The sequence below is a fragment of the Vulpes vulpes genome, chromosome 2, assembly GCF_048418805.1.
Source record: "Vulpes vulpes isolate BD-2025 chromosome 2, VulVul3, whole genome shotgun sequence".
Lineage (NCBI taxonomy): Eukaryota > Metazoa > Chordata > Mammalia > Carnivora > Canidae > Vulpes > Vulpes vulpes.
The window spans coordinates 92,359,670-92,369,628 of record NC_132781.1 but is presented as its reverse complement, the minus strand read 5'-3'; the positions used below and the strand labels follow the sequence as shown (position 1 = coordinate 92,369,628).

Below are 9,959 nucleotides of genomic sequence, written 5' to 3'. Positions count from 1 at the left end.
AAATTAAGTTAGTCAAACTAATTAAACAGAAAACCAAAAAAGGGTAGGAAAGCTGGTTCTTAAGAGGAAAGACTTTCTAACAGACCCACCTTAAAAAAAATACATTTTACTACAGGTATCAGTTTTTAAGGTTTGAATATAAGACTCCTAATGTCCTCTTAAAAACCCTGAGGTTTCCTGGGGGCTCTTTGTATTTCTATTTCCATATCATGTGAACCAAGGTGAGAATCAAAATGAGATACATGTCCAAAGCCATGGCAACAGGCCAACTATATAAAGAATATTCTTAGATATTATGCCTATTTTAATAAGCACTCCCTGGTTATCAAGGTTAGTAGCTGGACACAATGTGTTAAAGTGCAATACTTAAAGTAATTTACTACAGAATAAGTGAATCAAATATTGTAAAAATATTTCCACAAAAATTTTAATTTTAAAAATTCACCAAGAAATTTCATATTAGGCATCTTCTCCTATATATATATGTGAGCAATTCATTTAGGGACATAAACATTTTTTAAAGCAAAGGAATAAGGTGACATAGGCCAATAGACTATTAGCAAATAAAACTCAAATTTACCTTAAATCACAAGTCAAGTTGCCACCTGATCAGGAAACATTTGCCTACTATATCACAAATTGCTCACTTCTTTCCAGGAAAGATACAGGACTCCACCAGTGAGAGTTCTAGCTTAACATTGCTCTTTGGAGTTTCATTTACATGCACTAATCAAGCCCAGTAAATGTTAACAATCTTACAGGTATGAACATTTCATGATGATATAATTTGACATTTGTCCTTTCTTACATTTTATAAGTATGCTCAAGTTACAATTAAAAAAAAAAAACAATTTCCAGTCTAAGATTTTTAATTCCTCTCAATTACACTGGAACATTTTTTGTATTTTAGAAAATCTCATTCATACTATCGCTTACAGTTTACTTTTTAAAGTTTACTGAAAGGTCTGAGCATTATCGTCTACACTTTATATATGCTTAAAGCTCAAGAGCAATTTTGGAATTTTCACATCCAAAAATGCAAGAACATTAATGTCTAACATCACAAAATAAGCCCTTGGTGCTGGCAGTTCTGAAAGCACATGAATACATCTGCCTCAACAGCAAAGAAGTCTCTAAATCGGGTAAGATTTTGAAATTAAGATTAAATTTCCTGCATAAAGAAACCCTTGTGATTTGATATCATACTGGCAGTGTCATGCTAATAAGGCCATGTGACCAATATTTTAGAAAAGAAAAAAAAAAGCCAAAGTAATTTTATAGTAGCAATAGTTTCTTTTTTTATTTTAATATACTTTAGGAAACAATATACAAAGCTGAGCTTTCCCACCATTTCCAGATAACAGAAGGAAGCTCCAATTACACAAATTTAGCGTTTTGTGATGGCTAAGAACAGCAGTCAGCACCAGACTTGAACAGTTAGCTACAACACAAACATCCTTCAAAATGAAATGTCCTAATAGCAAGACAGGTTAAACCAGGGTTTATAACAAATGACAACCACTTGGGAAGTGACTTAATCATTCTTGTTGAATTTCATATTTCATTAAATATCTTATACACAATTTCCTGTTAATATGCTTTAAACAAAACCTCCATTAAGGAATTATTTCAATTAAGTATAAATATTCAACAAGAATAGTTCTGATAAAGAATCCCCAGGTAGTTCAAATTCTAATATGCATTGACCGAAGGAAAAGAAAAATAACAATTTTTTGTTTGTTTTAACATGTTTATTACAACAGATACAATTCACATCTGACTAGCTTTGTTTCCTCTTTCCCCTCCCACAACCATGTTCATTGGGCCATTTCCTTCTATTTGAGCAATCAATGTACTTTCAGCACACATGCCCAGCAGTACTTTTAAGTCCATTCTTACAGGGTGCAAATGGATTTCAATAATTTATACAAACAAGTGGGTTATGCTCAATCACTGCAATTTTAAGCTACTGTACACAGGAATGAAAAGGTTATAGAAAAGTGCCATAGCAACAGTGCCTTAAGAAAGGAGAAAAAGAGGAGCCTTAAAAAAAATGGATAAAATCAGATCAAGGATTTCAGAGGGAAATGGAACACACGGGAAACGAAAAACATTTCTCTGCAAAACAAATGGAGAAGCACTGCTCTTGATCAGGTGCAAGTGTGGAAACAGTTGTTTCATGGTATTTTGTACACTGCCCGTATGGTTCAAAATCGTATCCTTTAGACACAGATCGCCTGGCGCTTGCACTGAATTTTTGAAAATGCAAGATTTCTGAATGATAAATTAACCCCCCAAAATTTTTTTTTTAAAAAAAGCTAATTTTGCAGACAGGTTTACATGTAAAAGGCTAGGTATTTAGCCACCTCAGCATCGATTAGTTTTGGATGTCTAAGCTCTGTTACACATGGCTTCCCATGGCTTCACTCTACAAAACATATTTACAAGGTGAAGAATACATCTACAAGAAATCTACATTTCAAGGGTTTTACAAATCAATCTTGTATCTTTCCCCTGAATTGACTCTCACAGACCCCGTTCCCCTTGTCATTTCCTTTGCCCAGCTTAACGGTCCAAAGTCTACTTAAATGCAGCTCAAAAATGTTAAGATTGGGCAATAAGATTTACAGTTCCTGTACGTAAAACCATGTGCAATTATTCACATCTTCACACCATGAAGGAATTCTGATTTTTTAGCTTTTCAAGTTCCTTAATTTGTTGTCTCAAAAATAGTATCCTGGGGGAAAAAAAAAAGGGCATTAGAACTTGTGTGGTTCATGTAAATGAAACAGAAAAACCAAACAAAACTTTAACTACAAAAATATCTTTAAAAGATAAAATGAGGGCAGCCCAGGTAGCTCAGCAGTTTAACGCTGCCTTCAGCCCTGGGCCCGATCCTGGAGACCGGGATCGAGTCCCACGTCAGGCTCCCTGCATGGAGTCTGCTTCTCCCTCTGCCTTTGTGTCTGCCGCTCTCTCTCATGAATAAATAATTTTTTTTAAATAAATAAAAAATCTTTAAAAAATGTTAAAAAAGAAAGATAAAATGAATAACTACAATTAAAACTAAGAAATTAAAAATGGATTGGTCTAGGGGCACCTGAGTGGCTCAGTCAGTTGGGTGTCCCAACTCTTGGTTTTGGCTCAGGTCATGATCTTAAGGTCCGGTCCTGAGATCAAGCCTGATGGCAGGCTCTGTGCTCAGCAGGGAGTCTGCTCTAAATTCTCTCTCCCTCCCCTCCCCCTCTCAAATAAATAAATATTTAAAAATAAATAAATGTGTTAGTCTAGAGTTAAGACAAAATGACCAGTGAATGCATGAAACACTAGGTTGACAAAACTTAGAATGTTTCCTGGTTTTCTAACAATTTCTCAATTAATTTGACTATAAAGACTGACTTTTAAAAATGTCGTTTACTGTATCACCACAGATACACACAAAAGGCAGCACAAATTAAATATGAGACAAATATATTTTAAAGGTTTTATTTCTTTATTCATGAGACACACAGAAGCAGAGACATAGGCACAGGGAGAAGTAGGTTCCCTGCAGAGAGCCTGATGTGAGACTTGATCCCAGTACCGTGGGATCACAACCTGAGCCAAATATGTTTTCTAGGCCACAACAGAATAAGCCTAGAATAAACTAGGTGCAAGAGGCTAATCATTTTGAAGAACAAATTCTCAATATAAACATAGGCTCATAAAGAAAGCGGAGTCAAATTCCAATTAAGACGCATATTTAAAACAAAAAATAAAATAAACTTCACGGCTAACTAGGTTTCCATGAACTTCATAAACCTTCCATGAACTTCTGACCCTTCTCTTCTATGGAGTATGATATTTACTGCCTGTACCAGTGAAATAGGCATAATTATATAGTATTTATAGCTTGGTAATTAGTGTATACTGTTGTCAATAGTTGGGGCAGCAAATAATTTCCTAAAAGTCAAATCACCTGTCTTATTAAGTCAAAATGTAGTCAAGTTTTATATATGTTTGAAGTACTTTCAGAGCAATCATAAACAAATCCCAGTTGATATTCAAAATACAACTCCAGAGAATTTAATAAAGGATTAGACAAAAACAGTTTTCAATTTTTACTATAAATGCCAACTTGGTATTTACTAAATATTTGTAGATTCATGTTAAGACTAACTCTACTTGTGACCCAGTGACTTATAAAGATAGGATGTGAGAGGCCCTTAAAAATTTGTCGTTGATTTTATAAGACACATGTAAAAAATATCTGTCCTATTTACTAGGATGTAGATATCCTTGAGTAGGATACTAGATTTAAAACTGAGAGACAAGAAGAGTTTAAGTGAAAACACCTCAGAAACAGATATACTTGCTAGACAATTAAATTTCCAAGGGATCTACAGGTGATCCAAAGACAATGTTAATAGTGATTTGAAATTTCAACTGAAACAAGTATGGCCAGCAACCAAATACTACCCTCAATTGAAGAGAAGACCCTTTATAATCACTTGCTGTCAACTGTGTTAACAGTTGTTGTTAACATTTAGTTAACATTATATGTTAACAGTGTTATAACATTTCACTATTTAAATACTATTGTACTTTACAGAGTTAGAAGACAAAACTCTAATGAAGCATCTACCGTGGGTTAGAGAACTAAAATCTAGATGCCATTACCATTCACCAGGATCATTATTAAATTACAAAGTGTAATCATAGTGTGGGGCACCTGGGTGGCTCAGCTGGTTGAAAGTCCAACTCTTTGTTTTGGCTCAGGTCATGATCTTATTATGGGTCTTGAGATCAAGACGTGTTATCAGGCTCCACATTTAGTAGGGAGTCTGCTTGAAGATTCTCTGCCTCTGCTCCCCGCCACCCACCTCACTCTCTTAAATCAATCGTTTTTTAAAAATGCAGTTACAGTGTTATGGAACACGTTCTATCAAAGAGAACTTTAAATTTCAGAAATGAAATTTGATTTATATTCTTCAGTCTGATTTAAGATATACTAAGACAAAAACTTTGTCAGTGAAAAACTTACCTTTGCTCTCGCAAAGTTGCTTGAATTTCACATACTCGGACTAAAGATCTTAAATTTTTTAATTCAGTACAAATTTCTGACATGTGAACACTTCCCATATTATGGGCTTCTTCTCGCAATCTTGATGCCTATAATTAAAGAAATAAAGATCACATACATGCCACAATCACGTACAAAAAAAAAAAAAACCCAAAACATTAAATTTCTGACAACTTTATACCAAGATTACAGAATAATCTGCCTTTAAATCCACAAAAATGATAGTGAATCTAAGGGAGAAAAAGGATTTTCTTTAAAAAACTGTCTAATGGTGGAAAGAAGGTATTTTTCCAAGATTTCCCCCTTCAACTTCTGGAGGATATAGTATTTCCAATTTTAGTATTGCATAGCACTAAGGATAGAAGAGCTCATGATTTGTGGTTAATAAGATGCTGAGTCAGCCAGAGTAAAGTTCAGGTGTAACAATGTTAAAAGGGACTTCACTGTATTCTGATGTCATTACCTCTGTGAACTTAGAGAAAATTTCAGACAGTAAGCTGCTAAAAGGGAGAAGCCAATGGCAGTTAATTGGAATGTCCAAAGGTCCCTCATTCCAAAGCAAAACTGTTTTCTAACTTCTACTTGCTAGTCTAGTGGAGAGATAGAAGAGTAGTGGTATGAACAAGTTCTAAAACTATCAGAGCAGCTGGCTGAGTAGAAAAAGCATCCTGGCTTTAAGCCTCATAATTATTCTAACTGGGTGACCTTGGTATATAATTTATTTGGTCTTAAGGGTCTTCAATGGTAAAATGGGAGAACTCATCTGCACTGCTTAACAGTTTTGAGAAGTGGAGAAAATAGAGCACTCAGCACAGTGCTAAATGCTGAGTATATTAAAATATTTTATGTGAAACCATAAAAAGTTATCTCATAAATGCCCTAAAATAAGTGCTTACCAAATATTTAATTTAATGCACTGACTATAAACAATCTAATGAGACATTACTTTAAATGTAGCTTAAATTCAGTGATCTACATTAGATTTTCTAGAAGAAATTATATTTTGTCATTCATCCAAAGGTGAAACATCTGCTATGAATCATGTAACATACTTGCTTCTCTGCATGATCTGCAGGCCATCCTTGAACATGTTTTATGAGATTTTCATTGAAGTGTGCTGCTAGCGTAGGTGTTAATGAACATGTAGGTCGGGCAGATGAATTCTGTGGTACAACTGTTGCGTTTGATGCATTACTACTGGAAGTATGATTTGGACCAGGCGATGGACTTCTCTGGCTACTGGAAGAGAAAAAAGAATTGAATGTATAGTATATTTTAAAAAGGAGATATCCTAAAAATTGTCAATATCTTCTATTAAATTAAAGATATCCAAATTCCTAAGAAAAATCTGTTATTTTAACATCAAATACATAGAATTTAAAATCCAAAGTGTAGTTATATCATGTACTCTTCAAACACACTTTTGGGAGGAAAAAGGGCCCTTCTAAGAACACTAATGTCAGTTAAATTTAAACTAATAGTGCTCTTCAAATTTGACAGCAGAACCTGTGATTTTGTATACCAGAAACACTATTCAGAATGTAACTAAGAAATGGTCATACTTTAACAGTTGTAAATATAAGGCACAACTGAGTATTGCATCTTAAGTACATGTAGATAAAGAGGGGGAAAAAAATCTATTGCCTTTGTTTAGTGTCAGAACAAAATATTGAATCAGAGGGTAGATAATGTGAAGCAAAATACAGGCATTTTATTGGACAGCAACAAATGAGTTTAGTGGCAAAATAAGACCCAAAATAACACTCTGAGATAAGTTATCTTCTTTTAAAACTGTATGGTTTGGCTAGGGTTTGGGGATATGGTGGTAAGAACCAAAACTTTAATCACCCAAGTTGATTTCCTACCTGCTTCACCAGACTTGGCTCTGAATGAATTTCAGTTATTTCCAAAAACTAAATCTCCCAAAGGATGAAGAGTTTTCATCACTGAGGATATTTAAAATAATACTGCAGCCTCTAAAGACAATTTAAAAGAAGTATTTCCCAAAAATGTTCTGAGCAATGGCAACATTGCTGGAGTAAGTAGACAGCTTCCCAAGGTGATTATTTTGAAGGGAACAACTCTCATTTGGATGTAAAAGTTCTGAAATGCTTGTTTAGAAAACAACAATAAAAACAACAGTTGAATTATTTTGCTACCTCATAGCAAGAAATCAAAATAGGAAAATCAATCAAATGAAAATCATTTAAAGTTGTATTTGTTAATTAACAAAGAAACATGTAACACTATATAGCCCTATCTGACAAGCACTCCACATAGGGGTCAGAATTGAAGCTCTTAGGAAAACCTGACACATACCAGTTGAGAAATAGTATTTCCCATTTTTGGCTTCAGCAATACACTCATATCTAAAACTGCTATGAGGAGGTTAAAAAATGATGTCATTTCCAACAAGTCAAGTATTATAAAATCAGGTGCCCTCTTTGTACAAGTATGACATATTGTTACTCCTATCATATTCTATTAAGTAAAATCTGAAGAATGACTTTCTTCAAAAAATAAGCTGGCTTCATTACTAGAGACAACAACCTACTTGGAGTAAGATTTGCCTTTGTAAATCTTATAATACATAAAACTTAGGCTAACCGTGGATTCTTACAAGATCAAGTTCTATTATACATACATTTTTATAATATTCAAACAATGCAGCATGCAACATTAAGGAAAAAATGTTTCAACACACATGAACTTACTTTGAGCGCTGAAGACTTCGAGGAGAGACAGGTTCATGACCTTGCTGTTTGTCAGCAGTTACAGGCTGCTGTGTGGCCGATTGTGAAACCGGTCCTTGCTTAACTACTGGAGTACTAACCTGAAATGTCAAAATCTGGTGAGACAGGCTTCTATTATACACATAAATACCATGGAAAGTACATAAAACCAAAAGTACTATCAATGTGAAGTCTCTTATTTCTATTCTTTAGTAATTTTTAAGATAACATGAGCTGTCCCCTAATTGTTTCATAATTATTAGTGATATAGACATATTTAATGGTGTAAATCATGGTCATCCAGGTCCCCAAATCCACACACCCCTCCAAATCTAGTTGGATAGTCTTAAACTCTGAAAAATCTAGAGACTTCAAGAATTGCAGTCAGATTAAGTTCCCAAAGTTCACGTAGTTAGAAGAGCCACGTTCATTTTGAGACTAACATAGAATTTCTTCATAAAATGGCCCAGAAGACTTTAAGATTACTTTTGTAAAGCAGAAGAACACAAACTAGTTCTCTAATGTTGAGCCCAGTTTTCTTTCCAATACACTAAGATAGCTCCTCAGTAAAAATTAATGTTACTATATCACACAAATACAGCTGCTCAAATTTAAACCACATATGCAGACTGTATAGATTGGTCTACCAGTGAATGAGTCAACACTGGAGTGGTCTTCAAAGACATGTTACCCTACAGAGGTGGAACAAGAGGACCATGATTGTCAGTGAGGATATGTACACTACACATACTTACATGCCACAGAAAAAGAAAACAAGTACTTTTAAACACAAGCCCCGAATTAAGGCACGAAGGCAGAGAGCCATTTGTGATTAAGTCACATCCTCCAATAATAGTTTTGTTTTTTTCTTCTTTCTTCCTTTTTTTTTTTTTAATATTCCCCCAAACAAATCTGGATAGCCTCGCTACATAAAAATCATTTTTATAAGCATTTTTATAAGGTCTACTTAATACTGAATTCCCACCTAAAAAAAGAATTTGATGCCCATATGCATAAGGGATTTGAAATGCTAATCTTATAACTGATTGTAAAACTTTACAATCACTTTTAGTCATTATTTATTGTACTCCTAAGATACTACACCCTGACGAGTTTTAAGCTCTAAGAAGATCTCCTTTGTTGAAACACATTTTTTTCTTCTCTCACAAAGTGCAAACAGTATGAAATTGCAGAATAGACTAATTTCTTTTTAAATTTTGAGTTAAATGTATCAATCCAGACTGACCCTAAAATGAGTTTAGATAAATGACTTAAATAGGGAAGGGATAAGCTAAGGAAGACCTAAAAGCTGTCCTACCATCAATTTCAAGTTATGTTTCAATGCATTTTTATTTTTAGGCTTCTGTGAATAAGCCTAAAGCTTTAAGCCTTAACTTTATTTCAATATAAAATTTTGGCAAGACCCCTAGTTGGCTTAGTAGGTAGAGCATTCGACTCTTGGATCTCAGGGTTGTGAGTTCGAGCCCCACAATAAGCGTAGAGATTGCTTAAAAATGAAATCTTAAAAAAAAAAAAATCTTCAGGGGATCCCTGGGTGGCTCAACGGTTTGGCGCCTGCCTTTGGCCCAGGGCCTAGTTCTGGAGTCCCAGGATCGAGTCCCACGTCGGGCTCCCTACATGGGTCCTGCTTCTCTCTCTGCCTGCCTCTCTCTCTCTCTTTCTCTCTCTGTCTCTCATGAATAAATAAATAAAATCTTAAAAAAAAAAAAGTTCCTTCTTAAAAAAAAAAAAATCTTCAGCATAAAGGATTGAAATAGCCTACTTTTTAACTAAAAAGAATTTCTTAAATTTACCATTAAGAAAAAAAACTGCAATTTGTGCATATACCAACTTCCAAATCTTTTAATGTTTTGCTGGTAATAGGACTACAAAGCAAAGAATGAGTATAACTAAGATTTGCTTAAGAAATTTTGGGTAAGGGATACCTGGGTAGCTCAGCAGGTGAGCGTCTACCTTCCACCCAGGGTGTGATCCCAGAGTACTGGGATCAAGTCCCCCATCGGGCTCCCTGCATGGAGCCTGCTAGTCCCTCTGCCTATGTTTCTGCTTTTCTCTGTGTCTCTCACGAATAAATAAAATCTTTAAAAAAAAAAAAAAAAAAAACAGAAAGAAAAATTTTGGGCAAGACTCAAATGATATAGTAT

The 9,959-nt window shown here is 34.5% G+C and overlaps 1 protein-coding gene across 7 annotated transcripts in view; it reads right to left on the bottom strand.

Moving 5' to 3' along the window:
- Positions 1 to 1,273: 1,273 nt before the first annotated feature.
- Positions 1,274 to 9,959, bottom strand: part of WAC (WW domain containing adaptor with coiled-coil) — an 84,650-nt gene continuing 75,964 nt past the window's right edge. For 4 of the 7 annotated variants that reach the window (XM_026000862.2, XM_072749262.1, XM_072749259.1 and 1 more), the window contains 4 exons: positions 7,777 to 7,895; positions 6,115 to 6,301; positions 5,024 to 5,151; positions 1,274 to 2,737 (listed from right to left, as the gene is read on the bottom strand). In XM_026000862.2, the coding sequence (XP_025856647.1) occupies positions 2,668 to 2,737; positions 5,024 to 5,151; positions 6,115 to 6,301; positions 7,777 to 7,895 (504 nt within the window). In that variant the 3' untranslated portion in view covers positions 1,274 to 2,667. The remainder of the gene's footprint in view (positions 2,738 to 5,023; positions 5,152 to 6,114; positions 6,302 to 7,776; positions 7,896 to 9,959) is intronic. The other 3 variants (XM_072749260.1, XM_072749264.1, XM_072749261.1) reach the window with 1 other exon arrangement.